General features: G+C 49.0%; 1 protein-coding gene across 10 annotated transcripts in view; it reads right to left on the bottom strand.

Moving 5' to 3' along the window:
- SYTL3 (synaptotagmin like 3) overlaps positions 1–20,755 on the bottom strand; it is an 83,538-nt gene that overhangs the window by 18,753 nt on the left and 44,030 nt on the right. For 9 of the 10 annotated variants that reach the window (XM_045544651.1, XM_045544655.1, XM_045544652.1 and 6 more), the window contains 5 exons: positions 19,315–19,366; positions 18,220–18,289; positions 15,413–15,491; positions 12,015–12,139; positions 4,961–5,095 (listed from right to left, as the gene is read on the bottom strand). In XM_045544651.1, the coding sequence (XP_045400607.1) occupies positions 4,961–5,095; positions 12,015–12,139; positions 15,413–15,491; positions 18,220–18,289; positions 19,315–19,366 (461 nt within the window). The remainder of the gene's footprint in view (positions 1–4,960; positions 5,096–12,014; positions 12,140–15,412; positions 15,492–18,219; positions 18,290–19,314; positions 19,367–20,755) is intronic. The other variant, XM_045544657.1, reaches the window with a different exon arrangement.

The raw sequence follows: 20,755 nt of genomic DNA, 5'->3' as shown, positions 1-20,755 counted from the left end.
GATTTTATACAATTAGAATCATGCTGTGTACATATTCTCTGCAACTCCACAACTTATTTTCTCTTGACATTTTGATTGTGGCCAATTTTTCAAAATTAAAACAATTATAAATAATGCTACCCTGAACATCTATTTATGCACATTTTGGGCAACATTCATGATAATTTTTAAAGAATATTTCCTGCAACTGAAATTACTGGATTACAGAGAACATATATTAATATTTCATAAAGGCTTTTTGATATATATTGCTAATTGCCCTCCAGAAAAGGTAAACACTTTCTGTTCACCCCAGCAGTTGGTAAGAATGCCTGCCGCGCCATGTCTTTGCCAACACTGAGCTATATTATTTTTTAAATTTACTAAAGTGGTCCCAAAATAGCAGCTTGCTTTAATTCTGCACTGATTTGAATTCTTGGGAGGTTGAGTGATTCTCCCTGTTTATTGTCTGTTTGTATTAATATTTTTGTAATAAGTGAACATTTAATAAGGTTATTCTAGGCCCAGTTCCTCTTTTCTCAGAGAATGTAAACAACTCTCAGAAGGGTAGGCAACATCTTTGGGCAAGAAGCAACAATCAGTTATTTGTTTGGTGGGAGTTTAATTTCCTCAAGCACACACTGCTTTGGTCTAAATTAAATGCATAATGATTCAATCTCATGACCACAGATTTTAAGGGCACAAATCAGAGAAAACTGTAGAAAAATGGATGTGAACAGAGAGCCTCACTGCCTTTGCACTATGACTTAGAGGAACCACCCTAAGAAGCAAGGAAACTAAGATAGACTCACTCCTCCCGCCTCGCCCTGACCCAGTCCCGGCCCCTAACTCCTCAAGGTTTACTAGGTGTGCATCAACCCCAAGCAAGTGACACTAGACTGCGTGGCATGGGGCAGGAAACCCTCTCAATGTAAGAGTTCAATCAACCCTGCAGGATAGTACAAAAAGCCCGGGTATTGGCTCCCAGGGCCCCAGGTTGGATCAGCGTTCTCTAGTCCCCGGGACCTTGGCAAGTCACTTAATCTCAGGTTCCTCATTTGTGAGATGGGATAATATCTTCCATGAAAGATCGTGGTGAGAATGACTGAGATGTGAGGCGCCCACAACAGGCTTTCAGTAAACCACAGCTCCGAATAGGATCAACCCAATCACTGAACAAATATGTATCAAGACCATTTAACTGTCAGGCACAGCTCAGGGCACTTGGGAATCACAGTCTAGTGGGGAGGAGGGATAGAAAATACCCAACAGATAAGCCAATTCCAAGCATCAGGAAGGCGATGAGAACAACGGATAAACACAGAGCATGGAAGGAAGAATGGGATGGGGGTGCTTCCCTGAGGGGCAGCTTGGAGCAAAGACTTGAAGGGAGGGGGGAGCATGTGAGTTGGCGATGTCCTGAGAGGGACCAATGCAGAAACGCCGGGGATCAGGATGTGTCTGGGCCTCGAGGACCAGTGAGCTGCTCGTGGTTGAGTGAAGTGAGCAAGGGGGAGGGTGGGGGCAGGTCCCTCAGGACCCCCGAACCATCAGGGGCGGATCCTAGCCCATGTACGTGGCTACGTGTCGGTTTCTGAAACCACAAAGACATGATCCTGGCCCCTGAAGTAGCTTAGAGTCCAATCTAGTGGGACTCTGGGCAGGTCAGGGAAAACTGCCCCATCGGCTCTCTAGGAAGGTGCAGCCTCAGCTCCGTGTCAGCCTTGACTGACCCCAACACTGGCTCAGACTGGCTGGACTCCTTGGTGCGCTCCCATCACCCGGGGTGGGGGCAAACCTTCAGGCGGGCCTTGGAAAAGCCTCCCAGGGGCCACTCTTTGTGCTGTGTCATACCCATCTCAGGGTTCAACCCTTGGAGAGGAGATTCTGGAGCCAACCTTGCATGCCTCACCCTCAGGGAAGTGTTGGCTCAGGCTGTCCCTCTGTCTGAACTGTTCTCACCCATAAACGCCACCTTGTCATGAGGGAAGGTGCTAAGCCGTGCTGAGGCGCAAGCTCTCTGAAACAGCCTGGCAGGGCCACTGCAGGCTGCAAAGCTCACCGCTCCGGTTCCTCAAATGAGGAGGGCATCCAGGAAGCAGAGGGTCAGGGCTCGCTAGGGTCTGAATACGTATGACCCAAATTCATGTGTCGAAACCGTCACCTCCAAGGCAGTGATATTAGGAGGTGGGGCCTTTGTTAGATCATGAGGGTGGAGCCTCCTGAATGTGGTTACTGACTTCTTAAAAGAGGCCCAAGGCAGCTCCCTTGTCCCTTCTACCCGTGAGAACACAGAGAAAAGGCACCATCTTGGACTAGGAAATGGGCCCTCACCAGACTTCGATTCTGCCAGCACCTTGATCTTGGACTTCCAGCCTCCAGAACTATGAGAAGTAAGTTTCTGCGGTTTATAAGCCACCCCGGCTATGGCAGTTTGTTATAGCAGCCCAGACGGACTAAGATGGGGCCTCAGCAGTCAGAGATGTGGGTCCCGGCTCTGCTGTGTGAGCCGGGGCAGGGGCTGCACTCAGCAGGGAGCCGCGAGGGTTCCACAAGGGGACGAGGGGACGTGTGTGAATGGCATTTGTGCCCGAGAGCCGTGTGGGTCCACGGGCCCATTTGGGAACTGAAAGAAAACATGAACCTTCTCCCCAGGAAAGTGCACTGAGGCACATGCACATCTTGGACGCTGTTCCAGAGAACCCCGGGAGAAGAGCTTGTACTCCAGGCACTACTTAATGCACAACAGTAGTATCCAGACCGACGCTGTCCAACAGAAATGCAATGTCAGCCAAATACGTGATTCAAAATTCTCCAGTAGCCACATTAAAAAAAAAAAAGGAATAAGTGAAATTAATTTTAATAGTATATTTTAATAATCCAATATATCCAAAATGCTATGTCAATATGTATCAAAGTAAAAATCATTAATGAGATATTTCACCTTTTCATACTAAAGTCTTCAAAATCCAGGGTGGACTTTACACTCACGGAATACCTCGATTCAGACTAGCCGTGCTTTGAGTGCTCGGTAGCCACTTGGGACTGACGGCCCCTGCGTTGGGCAGCAAAGCCCTAAACTGCTCAAGAATCCGTGACAAGTTACTCACTTTACTCAAGGCTTGAAACTGCCAGGGCCCAACTAGTGATTCTCAGACCTGACTGTGCATGAAAACTACTGGCTTTGTTCAGGGACACACGGCGCTCCGTGGGCCTGTGGCAGGCCTGAAATTCGTCGTCCTGACAAGCTGCCAGGTGACGTCAGTGCTCCCGAGACCAGACGTTCTCGCACATGGAGAAGTGCAAGACCGTAACGTCAAACACCATTTTACATAAAAACACAACCAGCCCAAGGCGTGGACTGGTTAAAGGACCTGCTCTGAATCACAGTCCTTGCCATTGGAGGAGCTGGAATGTGAACCAAAAAAGTCAGCTTCTAGAGACCGGGTTTTTTTTTGTTTTTTTTTTAAATAGATTTAGGGGGTACAAGTGCAGTTATGTTACATTGATATTTTGTGTAGTGGTGAAGTCTGGGCTTTTGGTGAACCCCACCCCTTAGCCAAACAGTACACACTGTACCCCACAGGCTGGGTCCTTACACTGTAGTGCACCATGGAACTCATGCACTTATCAATTCTCAAGGCAATCTGGTAAAATAAAAAGAACCTTGATGCCCATTTCCCTGGTGAGGACTCTGCAGTCTACAGTTTTCGCGATTGTCTAAAATCACATACTAAGTAAAAGAACCATGACTGTTGCTATGGTTTGAATGTTTATGTCCCCTCCAAAACTCATGTGTTGAAACGTAATTGTCAATGTGGGGCCTTTAGGAGGTGATTAAGTCATGAGAACGAAGCCCTAGTGAATGGAATGAAGACCTGTATGAGGGAGGCCTGGCACAGCATTTGGCCCTCTCGCCCTCCCAGCCCTCCCACCAAGCGAGGACCCTTAGGGGCAGCCACCTAGGAGGGACGGGTCTTTGCCAGACACCAATCTTGCCGGCGCCTTGATCTTGGACTTCACGGCCTCCAGAACCAAGAGAAACATTCTATTGTTTATAAAGTACCCAGCCCGTGGCATTCGGTTATCGCGGCACAAATGGATAAAACAACTATTAATTGAGGCCTCAAGACCCCTCATCCAGGGCTCCAGCTACTATACCACGTGTCACAATTCTAGGCATAAAGTAAGCATTCAATTCACATTTTTAAATAAATGAATGAATGAAAATGCCTGCCTATACACAGAGAATACATTTTAAACATCACAAAGCAATCTTGGAAAAGAAGAACCAAGTTAGAGGACTTACACCATCCAACTTCAGGACTTACTGCAAAGCTACAGTACTCAAGATGGCAGGGTCTTGGCATGAGCACAAAGACACAGGTGGAACGGAACAGAGAGCTGGGCAAAGACCCACACTTACACAGCCACTTGGTTGCAACAAAGACACCAAAATCACTGGGGGAAATGATAGCCTTTCTCAAACAAATAGTACCAAATTAACTAAATATCCATATAGCAAAAAATGAGCCTCTATCTCCACCTTACACCAATCACAAATGATGATAATATAATAATTAGCTGCAGCACAGACCTAGACATAAAAGCTAAACTTTTAAAAGCTTCTCGATGAAAACACAGGAGAACATCTGCACAGCTTGTAGATGGACAAGACACAGAAATAATCATGAAAGAAAAGTTTTTTAAATTAGACTTTATCAAAATTAAAAACACCAAAAAATCAAAAGATTATTTTATTAATTCCTCTATGTATGAAAATGTTCACAAGATGTTGTAAAAAAGAAAGACCACCCTCAAAGCACAGCAAGTGTTTTTCCAGCTCCAGATCTAAATAAAACATCACTTCCAAGCTCTGTTGACACGTTTCAGTTTATCTCAAGACAACAGCTCATTCCTCCGTCTACCTGCATCGTGACAACACTGCTCCACGCACCGAGCGCACCGGGATGAGACTCACGTGTCTTGAGCCTCCAGAGAACGACCCGCCGGGTGTGGGACTGGCGGAGAGATGCCCTCGCTTCACGACAGGGAGAGTAGCATATCTGGGGTCCTCTTGCTTGAGAGGCTTCAGAACGTCTGCTGCAGTGACCTTCTGGAGAAGGAAAAACAAAATTAATATCATAGTCTGCATCCCAGCTTGGTTTTGTTCAGCACACACAGCCCACACCCTCCACTTGATACTATGCCAGCTCCTGGTTGCTGAGCAGGACGCACTTCTGTCTGGATAAAGGCACCCGCCCCCTCGGGGCCCAGGGGCAGACACCAGCTAGTTTTGTCACGAACAGTGATGGGTGGGTTACTTAGGGATGAGTAAAAGTTTTAACAAAGTCCAGATTTTAGCCTTAATAATGATCCTGGTGTTTAATCAAGTGACATATAGTAGCAGCCTGATAAGCGGAGTTTTAGCTCTAACATGCTCATCGAAAGGGAAAAATCAAAATACGTTTCTACATTTTATAAAAATACTTTGCTAACAGTGGACACTTCTGTAATATATACAGTTATACGTTACAGTGACTACCGTATCAGAAAGCGTAGCTGTATACATTGCAGAAGCGTTAGCTGAGTACTAATATCACCCATGCTCTCAACCTCCACAATGCCCACTCAGCTCCACAGGCGCTTGCTAAGCAGCACTATACTGAATCCCCCACTGAGTCCTGGGGCGGGGTGGGGGAGGGAGGAGGGAGGGGGAGGGAGAGGGGCAATGTCTGCTCTCCAGGGACTCCCCAGGTAGAAGAGAAACACACCATCAATACGGAGGCACCAGCCAAGTCCACGGGGAAGAGGGGAGGGAGAGTTTATTCAGGCTGGGAGCATCCAGGGCAATCTTCAGCAGGGCTGTGACCTGAGGGGCGCTGAAGGCTGGCAGGGGACACCCAAGAGGTGGGGCCCCCCAACCAGAGCAGCCGTCACGATGGCTGAGAAGGAAGCATGTCCCTAGGCCTGCAGAGACTCGAGAGGCCAGGACGCAGAGACGGGGTGAGATCTGGAGGGAGCAGGGGTGTGTGGGGTGTCCAGGGGGACACTAAACGTGGGCAGAGAGACCCGCGCCAAAGCCGCAGTGAAGGAGACCAAGGGCTGGGCGAGCCAGCAGCTCCGAAGGGAGGATTTCGAGAAGGAAGGGTGTTCCAAAAAGAGAAAAAGGTATGAAGAAAAGCTCAGCTGAAATTAAAGGAATAGCAAAATTTAAAATATTACCCATTAAATTGGCCAATATTAACACTAAAAGTATAAAGTTTAGTTGTATAAGGTGGGAACGGTTCTGGAGACGGATGGTGGAGATGGCTGCATGTCACGAGTGTGACGCCATCGGACTGCACACTTCACAATGGCCGAGATGGCGAATTGCATGTTGTTTCACCACGATAAAAACACGGAGGGGAGAGAGGTTACCGCGGAGCATCGGCGAGCGCTGGACCGTGGTGACGGCACCGCCGGCGGCCTCAGGGGAGGGCAACGTGGTAGCGGGATTAACAGCCCTAAAAGCAGCTGTTAAAAATGACAACATATCTGTGTTGGCATGGAAAGAATTAAAACATAAAGTCAGGTTTTTTCCAAAAGCAATGGCGTGGTATGTGGTAACGTGTCACTTCTGTTAAGTGTGTGTGTGTGTGTACTCCAAGTGTCTCGCTGGGCTGACGTACACACTTCCTCTCCTCCTCCTCCTCCTCCTCCTCCTCCTCCTCTGTGCTTTCTACATTTTCAGTAGTAGTAGGCATAGGTCTCATTATAAAGCAAAACAATAAAATCATCTTTTAGAGAAGACAATGGACGTCACCACGCCAAATGGGACAGCGCATGATGGAGGGCAAGGCTGACCGGCAGCCACATGGCTTGTCCATCAGGGCATCCTTGGGGAGTTTCAGAGGCTCAAAAGTGCCCAGCAGGGAGGGCAAGAAGAGCCAGGGTAGACACCAGGCCTCCAGGAATCCTGCCCACAAAGATGGAGATGGAAGAGCAACTTGACGAGGAAGCCTTCAAAAGATGTTGCTTTTAATTTTCTGGGGTTAGGAAGATCGGGACCTATCTGTAGGCTGAGGAGAAAGGGGCAGAGGGGGAGAGGTCACAGCCGTGGGTGAGCGAAGAGGAAAGAGGGAGGCGCCCAGTGCAGCAGGAGGGATGGTGGAGGGGGGTTGGGGGGGAGGCAGGGGTGCGCCCAGCAAGGCTGCCCTCCTCGGCGGGGCCATGGGGCATGAGGAAAATCCAGGGCAGTGTGCGAGGAAATCGATACCCAGTCAGACAGGGACAGAAAGAATAAAATGGAGCTAAACATTAATACAAAGCCTTGTGCCTCCGAGGTGTTTACTATGGACTGAATTTTGTCCCCCAAATGCCCATGTTGAAGCCCTTGCTCCAGTGTGATACTATCTGGAGGTGGGGCCTTTGGGAGGGAACTGGGGTTGGGGTACCGAGGGTGGATCCCTCTGTAGGAACGAGAGGACTAGTGCCCTTGTAGGAAGTGACATCAGCGAGCCCGCTTCCTAACCCATGCCCGTGTCAGGACACAGCAAGGAGGCAGCTGTCTAGAAGTCAGGAAAAGGCCCCCGCCGGACCCTTAACTCCTGGCCGCCTGACCTCAGACTTCAGAACTGTGATAAAATAAATGTCAGTCGTCGAAGCCAGCTAGTCTACAGCATTTTGTTATGGAGCCAGAGATGACTCATCTAGTTTTTATTATAGGCTTAATTATATTTTTTGAATCATAACCAAACTGATGGCAGAAAGTTCCAAAAAGGAAGAGAACTATCTTTGCAATGGTAATTACACGGCACATCGAATTCATGGCCAGGGAAGGCCATGCTGCTCAGTATGTCAGGACTCTGGGAAATCTTGAATGAAGCTTAAATACAAACATGTAAAAATTATTAGAAAAGTCAATGCTATTCTGAAGGACATACCTATTTTGATGGACTAAGGAATCTAACTTGAAACTGTGTATGTCCAACTCTTCCCTGGTACGTTCCAAAGGGCTGGGTTGACAGTGTGAGGGTCGGTGCCTACTCAAGCCACTGAGACCCAAACGGCTGCTCATCCACGTCGTTGGCACAGGCATTTTTTTTTTCTGCTGTGACTTTTAATGAACTTCAATAACTAGCTTGTCCAGATTCCAGAGAAAGATATTTGCCCTGAATAAGGTCTACTCTGCAAAGATTTATTAGGTTCAATATTATATGCAGAGGCTTGAGAAATGTTAGGTTTCATTCAATCAAATTGCAGATTCTCTGGAACCAAGCAATAAGTGTATTTGGGATTTTTGCTGATGTTAAGTAAGATCACAAAGAAATAAGAGAAGGAAGAACAACTGCTACCACCTCTGAGACTCCATCTCAGGGCTGTCTTTCAACGTAAAGCCTGACTCAGGTGTAACTTGGCTGGGCCATAAGATGTGCTCTGAGCAACAGCAAAGCAGCCCACCACCCCACCCGTAGATCTCAGGACAAAGGGTTCAACAGTGGGAAACATCTGCTGCCCCTCTCCCCTCCCTGCCCAGCCTTTGGGGTGCAGTCAGCAGGCGGGGAAAGAGAAGACGTGGGGAAGGCGAGTGCTGGGTGGGGGCTGCCTCCTTAGATTTCAGGTATCCATGGGGAGAGCTTCCCATGACACAAAGGAGAGCAGAATGAGATAAAGTCATCCTCCTCCACCTCTGTCCTCGACCCTGCCCAGGGACAGCCCCTTCTGACAGTGCCTCCTTTCTGTTAGCAGGTGCATGTTTTTAAGGCCAATATAGATCAAGCACCCACTCACAAGATGTACAGTAAAATCCCACCGGGATGCACGTGAGACGAGAGGTAAGGAGAATTCACTTCTTGAAGAATCCCGGCCCAGAGGCTTACTTGAGCGTCTGTCTCTGCAGGAGCATTTTCAGAACATGTGGTTCAAACTTAAGGGTCAGGGAAGTGACGTAGTAGAGATTCCAAGCTCTCTCCCCAGGTCACATCCCTGGTCACCATGTGGACTCAAGGAAGTTACCTGCTACTGCGGCTCAGGGCAGCCACCTGCAAGGTGAGCATCGACATCCCTGCTTCCAAGAAGGGGGCGCCGCATGGCACAACTGTTGGCAAGGTGCCCCAAAGTGTTCTGACGAAACCAGGTATGATGTCCGTGAGCTCACCAGCTAAGGCATGCGTAATTGCAGTCTGACGAATGTCCTACTTAAAGATACACTCCTTATATTTCAACCCAATAATTATTTGGCATTTACAGATCATGCCAGGATTGCTGAGTACTGCGTAAACATTTGGCTAAACTGCTCCTAAAAACGGCCACATCTGTTTAGGTGGGTGAGAGAAGGGCTGCAAAGAGTCACAGGCATGTCCTGCCAAGACCACGGCAGTGAAGCGACACACACGTCACAGGGCGTCTACGTGAGTGGGGCTCTCCACTCGGCCTCCCCCTGCACCTCTCACCTTTACCTGACCTCCCTTAGCCCACAGGCAACCTCGGTGAGCGCGGGGCTGAGCGCACGCAGCAGGGCAGGGGGCGTGGTGAGGATGCCATGATGTCATCCAGACGCCACAAGGCGAGCCTGTGGGTGCTTGGGGGCCCCCTCTCACAGCACATCTCATCACAAACGGGACACGTGCCATGCCTCCCTCAGCAGGGTGCCATGGGTGGTCTCTGGAGCTGGCTCTGCCTAGTCCTTGGTCACCTCTTTGTCCCAGTGTCCCCATCTTTAATGGGGACAGTAATAGCACAAACATCACAGGGTTGTTTGTTTTTTTTTTTTTTTGAGACAGAGTGTTGCTTTGTTGCCCAGGCTAGAGTGAGTGCCGTGGCGTCAGCCTAGCTCACAGCAACCTCAGACTCCTGGGCTTAAGCGATCCTCCTGCCTCAGCCTCCCAAGTAGCTGGGACTACAGGCATGCACCACCATGCCCGACTAATTTTTTCTATATATATTTTAGTTGGCCAGATAATTTCTTTCTATTTTTAGTAGAGACGGGGTCTCGCTCAGGCTGGTCTCAAACTCCTGACCTGGAGCAATCCACCCGCCTCGGCCTCCCAGAGTGCTAGGATTACAGGCGTGAGCCACTGCGCCAGGCCTACAGGGTTGTTTTAAGGATTAAAAGATTACATACCTATGAGGGCTTTACACCAAGAACAGCGCTGGGGACGTGGCTAACCCCTAAGTCAATGTTATCACCTGGGTAGCCTCACCTGACCCAGAGAGCAAGAGAACTACTCGCACTTCCAGAACCCCCTTCCTGAACACTTTTTCTGCAGTGGTCCCCATCTGTCCTCCTCACATGGATATAAAAGGTGAGAATTTAGAATCCTACAGACCTGAGTTCTGCTCCCTGCTCTGTATTTTATTCTCTAGGTGATATCGGACAAGTTGGTTAACCTCTCACTGAAACTCAGTTCTCGATCTTTACCACGGGAGTAACATCTTTCTCAGGATTTTTGTAGGAACTGCGTGTGACAAAGTGTGTAAAAAATGCCGCCACCATGCCTAGAACACAGTGCTTCATAAATGGATGTTAACTATCTCCTTGGGCTGTTTCACTTACGGGAAAGGAGTTGATTCTGGAACAGCAGTTAGGACGGCATCTCCGTGCCCGGGAAGCCACTGTGAGCTAACCTTAGTGCTTTAGAATTGCAAAGACCTGCCAGACGTGTTTCAGCTCCTCCAGACGCCTCACTCCTAAAGTGTGGTCTGAGGACCAGCAGCATCAACCTCACCTGGTCCCCAGGGCTCGCTAGAAACGCATCTGAGGCTCTGCGTCCCACGCCCGACCTGGATCTACAGATGTGCAACCTGCATTTTAACCAGAGCCCAAGTGACTCCCAAACACCCGGCCTCCAAACCAAGCCTGGGTGGGGTGGAACCCCAGCCCACCACTTCCTGGCTGTATAACCTCGGGCACGTGACTTAATCTCTCCGAGTTTCAGTTTCCCTAACTGTGAAATGGGGGGAGCTACATGCAATACCTACCTGACAGGGAAGTTATGAGAATAAAATGAGACAGCGCAGGTAAAGCTCGGGGAGTCTGGCACATAATAACAAATGCTGGCAATTTAGAAAATATATTTACATGGCAAATTAGATACTGTATTATCTCACTGGATGTTTATAAACACTCTGTGCTGTGGGCACAACAGGTGTTAATTACTATCATCTTCACTTTGCGGAGGGGCACGTGGGCTGGGGTGGAGGGTAGCTGGAGGCAGGTGTGAAACCCCGACAGCACGTGCCAGTCCCAGCAGGAGAGTGGGGCTGACCTCACACCCGCGCCTAAAGACAGTCTGTCTGGGGAGTCTCGAGCGGAGCCCACAGCCACAGAGAAGGGGCACCTGCCCCGTTCAGCTGACCAGGGCACTCAGGTCAACCCTGGAAACAACAGCTGATGGCGCCTGCCAGCCAGGAGGGCACCTCAGCGAAACTAGAACCCAGGGTTTCCGGTTCTAAAGTCGGATTTCTCTCACACCCCGTTGCATTTGCTTAAGGTCTGGTTCATCCTGGTGGAAAGTCGGAGTAACTCTTTCCCTAAAAGCCTTTATCAGACGAGCTCTCTCCTGTGGTTTAGAGACCTGGGGAAAGAGTCCCCATCATGCTTGACCACGACGGTGCAGCGTTTATATTTTCAGTAGTTTCAATCAGAGACCTGCTCAGATTTTAACCAAAGATCATCAGTCTTGAATGGGAGCAGGAAGCCCTCTTAATCCTCCCTGAGGGACTGGCAGATCCCAGGAATAGCTCAGCAAGTGTCAGCCCTGCAGGACGCCCTTTGCCCTCAGTGTGGCCTTGAAGCCAGCAGGGAGCCCCAGGGGCGGGTGGTTAGGTACAAGCCTTCCCTGCTCCGAAGGGCTTTCCAGACCCATCTTGAACTCTGACCTTCCCTTAGCCAGTCCTGCCCAAATAGAGGAGCTTGTCATTACATTTCTCTGACTGCTGAATGTGTTGCTATAAAACAAAAGGAAAAGGAAATCTACAGAGAAAATGGACTGGAAAGCTCTAAAGAGACACAAGAAGGTGACTGGCGCAGAGGCCTAGGGGGCCTCAGGTACCCTGGTGGTGACGTTGACAGCAGTGTCAGACTGGCTCCGTCTCTCCGTCCGGCCTGCACACTGCCTGGGGCCCGTGGCCAGAAGATGCTTCTCAGAAGTCATGTCATTCTGGGACTTGGAGAGCTCTAAAAAACAAATACAAGGGATGACAGGGGGAATGTACAGCTTTGCAGAGACTTGCGGGAGCCACTTCTGGGGAACCGCAGCCCACGGACAGGGGGCCCAAGGTCCCAGGGGGACAAAGTGCATGGAGGGGCAAAGGCAGCACGTGCCCCGCCGAGCACGGAGGGACCGGGAGGGTGACTCAACTCTGTGCTGGACACAGGAGAGGACTGGATTCCTTCAGGGATCCCCCTGTGGTCACACTGGCCACACGCCTGGTAGGGGCAGAGCCACTGGGGGGGGCAGAGTCACTGTCAGGGGCGGAGGAGGGGGCAGTTAAAAGGAAATCTTCCACCCAAGCTGCCCTGCACTCCGGGCCACACGCACGCGTGCGCTCACCCAAACGCGAAGATGGCAGCCCCCCAAGCCAGCCAGCTTTTTAGGGCTTCCTGACAAGGGTTTTATAACTAAACACTATTCCTTGTGACTCTTTGAAGCGAGGTGAAAATAAGATTTGGGATACCCTTATAATTATTTTAGTGAGCAAACCCTCAAAAGATGACTTTAAAAAAATTTGCAGTATGAGTGGTCTACAATAAAGATGAAGAAAGTAGGAAGGACGAAGGCCACACACGCAAGTGAGAGAACCACCTTAACGATGCTTTCTTCCTCCAAAAGCACTTTCTTTTCCCTTGAGAGCCTTGTTTTTCTCAAACATGCGCCTTAAAACTGTCTCTACATCAGGGCTGCATACATGTAACTTTAAATTTTATAGTAGCCATATTAGAAAAGTAAATAGAGACAGGTAAAATTCTATATTTACTATACTATACCCAAAATATCATTGTCAAAACATGTAATCAATATTAAAATCATGCATGAAACATTTTGCTTTTGTTTGATGCCAGCGTGCATTTCTGGCAGTGCGTCTAGCAGCCATATCTCAGGGACTCCAGACACGTATCCGTCTCTTGCCCCACTCATCGGGACATTACTGTGTGAGTCCCCTCTCCTCTTGCCATTTGCCAGTTATCTCCTGCCCGCACTCCCCAGGGGTACGTCTTGGAGCATCTCTCTTGCCCCAGAGGAGAGGGAAATCCGCACACGCTCCCGGATCTCCCGGGTGTTCACCCTCCCCCCGGGACGCTGGGAGGCTGTCCTCTGACAGTACTGCTGCGTCTCAGGGCCGCCCGCCAGGGCCGCTGGGGCATCTTTCCACACCCGGCAGCTTGAAAGGACTAGCATGTGCCAGGTCCTCAAAGTAGGCGCAGTGGGGCACCTGCTCAGGTGGCCCAATGCCAGCCTGGGCCGTGCAGGTGTGACAGGCTCGTTCCTAAGCCCTCGGGAGGTGCAGGTCCCCCCACTATCTGATCAGTGCCCCCTAAAACCTGGGTCCATTTAGTCCATTTGAAGGTTGCAGAACAGCAGGGAGGAAGAGCTTTCCTAAACCAGAGTCTAACAAGCAGGCTTATGTCTCGGTCCTACTGGGGGACAGGAACAGGGACAGAAAGAAACACAGGTTGTTCCTGGGCAAGAATCAACATTCTCAGTCCCTCTTCTCCCTGTCAGGGACTATAATGCTGACAGCGCCTAGAAATCCCCTGACCACAGAAGGGGCTGGAACAACTCCTTCCTTCCAGCTGTTCTGACTTCGCTGGGCAACATCGGCTGCAGAGGCTGTCATTCTGCGTCAGCGCCCAAACCCCTGGGGCGCAAGGCCCCCTGCAGCGCTGTGGCCATCGACCCAGAGTCGCCCTGTCACAGCCCCTCCCCGCCGGCCCCAGGTGCCAACCTGACTTCCTCCCCGCCAGAGCCCGGCTTCCTCCACACACTTCTGCAGGGAAACAGGCAGCAAAAACGGTGGAGAGGGACACGCAAGGAAAGCTCAAAACCTGAAGCTGCAGGAATTGGCACCGACAAGACAGGCGCCACACGTCCTGTGGCAGGGACAGGGTGAAGGGCGTGTGCAGCCACATGTCCCATCCCAGCGGCACCAGCGGGAGGCACTCAGGAAGGGTCTGAGGCCTGGCGGTGCTCCCAGGAGCCAGAAAGCGGGTTTTTCTACCCCTGCCTCTGGGCTGAGGAAGGGTGGGGGACACAGGTCATGGTGCGTGGGCAGGGACGCCCCACCCAGGGACTAGCTCTAGTCCACCTGGGTACGAAATGGTGAGTCCCTGCCATGGGAGGAGATGCACGGGCAGGCCGTGGGTGGCCATCCACAGCCATGGGCACAGCGGGCACCTGCGTGTGCAGGGCCAGGCTGTCCACGCCTGTGTGCCCCCCACACCCGCTGCCTCTTTGGACTTCGTGGCTGAGGGATGACAGGGTTGGGACTAACTCCAAGGCCCTAATGCCACAGCGGCAGTGGTGGGAAGGAATTCACAGAAGCCACGTGGCTTTGGGGAGAGGCTGTGCGTCTAGAAAGACATTCAGAGAAGGGGGGAAGAGCCACCGCCAGGGGAGACAGTCACCGTCTGCGTATCCGAAGTGCTGTGTTTTGATGGATTGTCACCGTGAGATAGCTGAGCCAGGGCTCGAGTGGAATACTAATGACTAAACTCAAATAACCAGACTGTCTCAGAGCCAAGGTGCAACAATGAGACCATCAGAGAAACTGATGCAACTACAGAGAAAGGGCGGCTGAATGGACGCCGAACAGAAGCACGGTGACAGAGAACAGAGGCCTAAGGACCCCTCAGCTCATGGAGGACATGAGACAGGGTCTGCTCTCCAGGACTTGCATCGTAAAATAAACAGGGAAAAGAATATCTGAGCAGAAAGAACACTGAAGGAGACAAGACTGCAAGCAGAGGTAGTTCTGGGTTACCTGCATCTGCAAATTGCAGGATTATCACTAACTGAAGAAAATAAATTCACCAAGAAGCAAAGGAGAATGGACAAGCTACCCCACTGGAATGACAGATGCTGGGCCCCACCCGGCTTGACAGGCTCTGGTCTTACACTCACTGGAATCTCATCTTTGTCCCCTTTGTTGGTCCTCAGCAGAGTCCACAACGTGTCAAGCTCCTTTGACCACAATGCTGAGCTAGGCATGTTTTGGTTGGAGTAGGAGGAAACTGAGCCAGCCTCGTGGACTGATGTGGCATCCCCCACCCCACCCCACCCCACCCGGAACCAGAGGCCTGCTCTGCAGGGGAGGAGCTGGAGGGCCAGGTGCTGTGGCTTTTCCTGGCACCTGGGGACAGTCTGGCCAAGGTCACAGGCCAGGCCCTGGCCAGTGGGCTCAGCTGACCTGGAGGGTGGTGGGAAGAACGTATCACGAGGCATCCACTTACTTTTCATGTGGGTGGTAACAGAGAGAAACAAATTTTCCACGGACTTATTAAATCCTTTAAACTGACCAAGTTCCTGTAACTAAAACAGAGACAGAGGAGAGAGGATGAGAGTTATGCTTGATGACCTGTGTCGCCTGAGCAGTCTCCAGGCAGCAACCCCAAAACACCGGCAGACGTGTGTCTGTGTGAGCGCGTGTGGGTCCACGTGGGCGTGGGTGCTCGAGGTGCATGCGGTGCGGGTGTGTGCATGCGTGTCTGCAGATGAGGAGAGCACACTCCTCCCAAGAGACAACCACCATCTTTACCCAGCGTCCCTCCTCCATGTGCTGCCATTCATATTAAAGGAAGGAGCATCGTCAGTGGGCTGTTGACAAGATGACAACTATCTCTTAGAAACAATGACCTGCATGTCACTGGCTCAAAGATCATGCTCAAGCAAACTACTGCTTGTTTAACCTCCTTCCTCTTCTGGCCCCATGCCAATTCCACACAGAAGGGTTGCCAACATGGGCAGAATGCATGTGATAAGGGAGCCAAGGCGGGGCCAAGGCACAAGGTGACCAGTCTAGAGCCAAGGAGTTCTGCCTCCCAAAGCAGAAGAGAGAAGAAAAAGGGAGAGAGAACAACAGAAAGGAGGTCACTTCCCTCTCTAAATCTCATCCATCTACCCACCCATCCAACCATCCTCCCACCCGCTCATCCACCAACCATCCATCCAATCATCCATCTAGCCAATGAATATGTCTTGAGCACATAGGTACTAGAATGACTTTGGAGAATTTAAAATCTCAAGGAGAAAGTAGAGCAGGATTTTGAAGGTCACCCTGGAGTCTAAGTTTGACATTGGAAAAGAATACATGTATTTTCTCTCTCTTATCATCAGATAGTGAATATTCTCAGGTTTGGGCCAGGATCCTGAAAGACACACTCTCAAAAGCCATAATCTCGAATGTTGAAATCCTGAAAGATCAAAATCCCTAAACTCTAAATCCCCAAAGTCTAAAATCCCCAAAATCCCCATCATAGGATAGTTACATCTGTTAGGAGGAAACTTGTTGTCTTTATTTAGAAATTAAGTATGGTGTAAAGAGGTGTGTATGGCTACATACTTCGTCTTTGCATCATTTCCAACACTGGAGGCATAAACGTGTAGAGACTTTTAGAGGGTTCTAATTCATTTCATGCACTTTTTGCAAACTTGACTCCACCAAAGCACATCATCACAACGTTGACTGTGTGTATACGCATTGTGTGTATACGTAGTAAAAATGTAAAAACTTCCTCAATAAATGAAGAGATCTCCTTTTTTGTACATCTGCATTTGTGAAAGATAAAATTTCTAGAGGTCTCAGTTCTTTGTGCAACTGAATGTGCAGTGGTGACCCGTGGTGGTTTCTGATCACTCTTATCAAAGACATAGGTTGTTCATCACAGTGTTCCAGACGACCACCGTTGTAAAGCGGGGTGCACACAACCACCAACCGCAGTGATGTACATGTACATATTTCCCTTTTTGACCTATTTCTTTATGAATATGGTTCATCTGCTCATAAGAGTGATACTCACATGACTGTCATTAGTATACCTGAGTGTTTATGCTTGTAAAAACATTTTTGTTTTTATTTTTTTTGCCTCCTTCCCTCTCCCAAAATATATTTTATTGTTGCCTATTTTATTGTATGAAGTGGCCTATAAAGTGTTTTGTCCTGTTTTCATGTTTCTCGAACACCTGCCCTTTTAAAAATGTAAATAAATTATCTTTTAAAGAATTTGATTATTTTTTCCAGAATTATATTTTTGGGATTTTGATCTTTCAGGATTTCAATATGCAGGATTACGGCATTTGGGATTGTGTCTTTTGGGATTATGATCGGCTCCCATATTCTCCCATATATGGATATGATTGCTCCAGGAATTTATCCAGGAACAGTGAAGAGAATTAAGATCGTAGCTTCCTATGGCACCGTACAGTCTCCAAGTGCTAGCTTAGACGTCATTTTGTTAATACCTCACACGGCCATCAGAGGCAAGCCAGGTGAACACAGACAGTCCCCAACTTACGACTTTTTGGCTTTGCAATGGTGTGAAAGCAGTACACATTCAGTAGAAACTATATTTTGAATTTTGATTTTTGATTTTTATCATTATTATTATTAAACATTACTTTGTGTTATGATTTTGCTCACCTGTAGGCTAATGTAAGTGTTCTGAGCACGTGTAAGGTAGGCTGGGCCAAGCTATGATGTTCAGTAGGTTAGGTGTACTAAATGCATTTTAAACTTACGATATTTTCAACTCACGATGGGTTTATCAGGAGGTAACCCCACCATAAGTCGAGGAGCATCTGTATAATTATTTCCACCTCTCAGGAGGGAAACCCAGACAGCCCCCCCAACAGCTAATTTCTTTGGACAGAAACGGCGCTGGTCCACTCTACATTAGAGCCTGCAAACATGCAAAAGACACGCTCACCATTCACAGGCACTCCCACGCTCGCACGCCTGTCAGTCAATCTACTTCCTGAGAACCCTAGAGACCCTCGGCACGCTCACAGGTGCAGTGCAAAGGTGGGGAAGAGGGCCTACGACATACCAAGAGAGAACATGAGGCCTTGGGGGCAGGCGGAGGACAGCCCAGATGGTCCCAGGGCCACTGAACTCGGGCGGGAGCCCTGGCCAACCTCATGTCGGGCCTCATTCCTGCCTTGCTCTGTGTCCCGCTCCAGTCAAAGTCAAATCCCTTTGCCGTGAGGTTCCCAGTCCACCTCCAGAGCCCCCTTTAGGGAAGCCTCCAGAACAGACACTTACCCTGCAAGGGCTGCGGCCACACTGGCTCTCACTGAGGGGAGGTGGCGTAGGAGGAACCACAGAAATTTTGCTGCCAAGGAAAAATACAAGAATGAGAAGCAGGTTATGAACTATGCAAGTTATTGATTTTTACAACATAGATGGGACATATCATCATTCTACAATTCAAGTTCTCAGCTTTTTTTTTTTTTAACTGCCTTACTTTTTAGAAAAAGACCCAGCAGCCCTACTTGGACCTGTTCCTCTGTGGGGGGCATTATTTCCTGATATCTAAATGTGGGGATGAGGGTCATGCTGTTTTAAGTCTGGCCCCCCGCTCAACCCACATGCTCTGGAATAGTGGGGTATTCAGGACCCGGTTTTGGCACCTGGCTGCTAGGGAACCCCCAGCCCCACTCCCAGGGCACTGGCAGAAGTGGCAAAAATGTTGTGCAGGTGAAAATCAACTGGGAGCAGAACTGGAAGTTTGTGCTCAAAGTGGTAAGAAATAGAGGAGGAAAAAATGAAATGTTCTAAGACTGGAAAAATCTCATCATGGGCCAAAAAAAACCCAGCAGGTGGTGGGGAAGCTTTCAGTAATACTCTAATAAATTCAGCGTACTCAGGTGTGGGAGTTATGCGCAGCTAAAAACTACTAGGTTTTTAAAATTTTGTGCGAAGAAGTTAACATGTCTCAGACCATTATTCAATTCCACCAATGTTTATCCCACAGATATCTCTAAGGTACCAGGTGCTGGGTAGGGTGTTAGAGATATGAATGATTAGATAAAAGCAAATACTTGCTTTAGGAGTTCATTCAATGTACAATTAAAGATAATATTTAGTTTCCTTATGACATTTCAGGAGGATTTAAGAAATAAAACAGAATATTTAGTGAGAAAATACTATGTTAGCTAGAAGGCTTTCTGTAAGAATCTGGAAACATCTCAGTTTGAATCCTTTCCAGGAACTTTATGGTTTTTTTTTTGTTTGTTTTTAAAGAGTTACATTCCAAAGCAGTGACATCTGAAAGTCAAGAGATCTATAAGCTCTCTCAGAGCGTCCTCTGTGCTCCTGCCCAAGGGCCCAGGACGGTCTGTCCTTTGTAACACTCACCTCAACTTCTGATAAGATTGCAAGAGCTTTGCCCCAGCTGTCTCCTGCTTGCCTGGAAGAGATATCCGTAGAGGTCATTTATTAATGAGAATGCAACTTAGGTGATGCAAATACAGCAAGGAATAAATTTTTTTCTAGTATCGCCTCTTGTGATTAAAAAGTAAGAGGTCATTTTGGGGATGATAGAAATGCTCTAATATTAGACTGTGGTGATGGTTGTACAACTTTGTAAATTTACTAAAAATCATTGGACTGTACACTTAAAACAGATGAATTTTTTGTTTATAGAATTTATACTTCACTAAAGCTGTAGTTAACACACACACATGCACAAAATATGACACTATAATTGTTGGGAATGACTGTTTTTATTAAAAGTTGATATTAACTTAGACTTTCTAAATCTGGATAATTTGAAAAACAGTTCAAACTTCCAGGCTTCCATTTGTCCTTTGGAAACATTTCATAACTGAATGAATGTATTCCTCTAAAGTTGCCTTGTGATGAAGATTAAACTAATCTTTTAAAAACTATAATCTACTTATTTCTAGTTATAGAGGCTAATAATTTCCTAAATAAGACTGCATCTGATATAATACTCTTTTTGTTTCAAGGAAAGCAGTTTTCAGGATGTATTAAGACTCCCCAAACAAAACTCGGCATGTCCACAGTTCTGGGGACACAGCGTCTCCTGGACAAGTGCATGGGAAGAAGGCAGCCCAAGCCCAGCTCGGGACGGGAAGCAGGTTTCTCTCGCTCAGGGCGGTCCCCAGAACCAACACAGCCCAGATCACCACACCTGCCACCCTGGGAGGTCAGTCTAGCTCCTGTCTTAAGTGTTCCTAAGATTTTAATCCATTCCAAAGACTTATGTGTTAACATCAGGTCCATAGTCACAGGGATAGTGAGAAAATCAGGTAGGCAGGGAGGTCTTTAGGAGGGCAAACAGCACCTGAAGTTAAACCCGAAACCTTAAAGCAGGGAGGCAGCCCCCAGGGCAGGACCCTGGGGCGCGTGAGAACCCTCCAAAGCTATGTACAATGCTGCCTCCACCTGCCTCTGTGCCTTTTCTGGGGTCCACACGGTGTTCCGGGATCCTAAAGGGCCTGTGAGCCCGAGCGCTCCCCCATTAATACTTCTCTAAGGCAGAACAAAAAGTACAGAAAGGACAGAAAGGCCTCGCCCAAAGGCTGAGCGCTCAACTCGTCGAACCAGCCGGCGATGGAGCCGCCTTAAAGACAACAGCAGGTGGGAAGCAGACAGGCAACCCGGCCGCACCTGTGTGCGCGAGGGCCAGGCAAGAAAGGGAAAGAGAGAGAGAAAACAGCAACACCCTTCATCCAGCCAGTCCCGGCGGAAACACAGAGCCCTGGGGACGGCGACGCTGAGCGCCGCGGGGCAGGGGCGCTGTTCTCAGGGGTCCCGGCCCCACCCGCAGCGC

This window comes from Lemur catta, chromosome 2, assembly GCF_020740605.2.
Source record: "Lemur catta isolate mLemCat1 chromosome 2, mLemCat1.pri, whole genome shotgun sequence".
NCBI classification, from domain to species: Eukaryota; Metazoa; Chordata; class Mammalia; order Primates; family Lemuridae; genus Lemur; species Lemur catta.
This window is presented reverse-complemented; position numbering and strand designations above follow the sequence as displayed.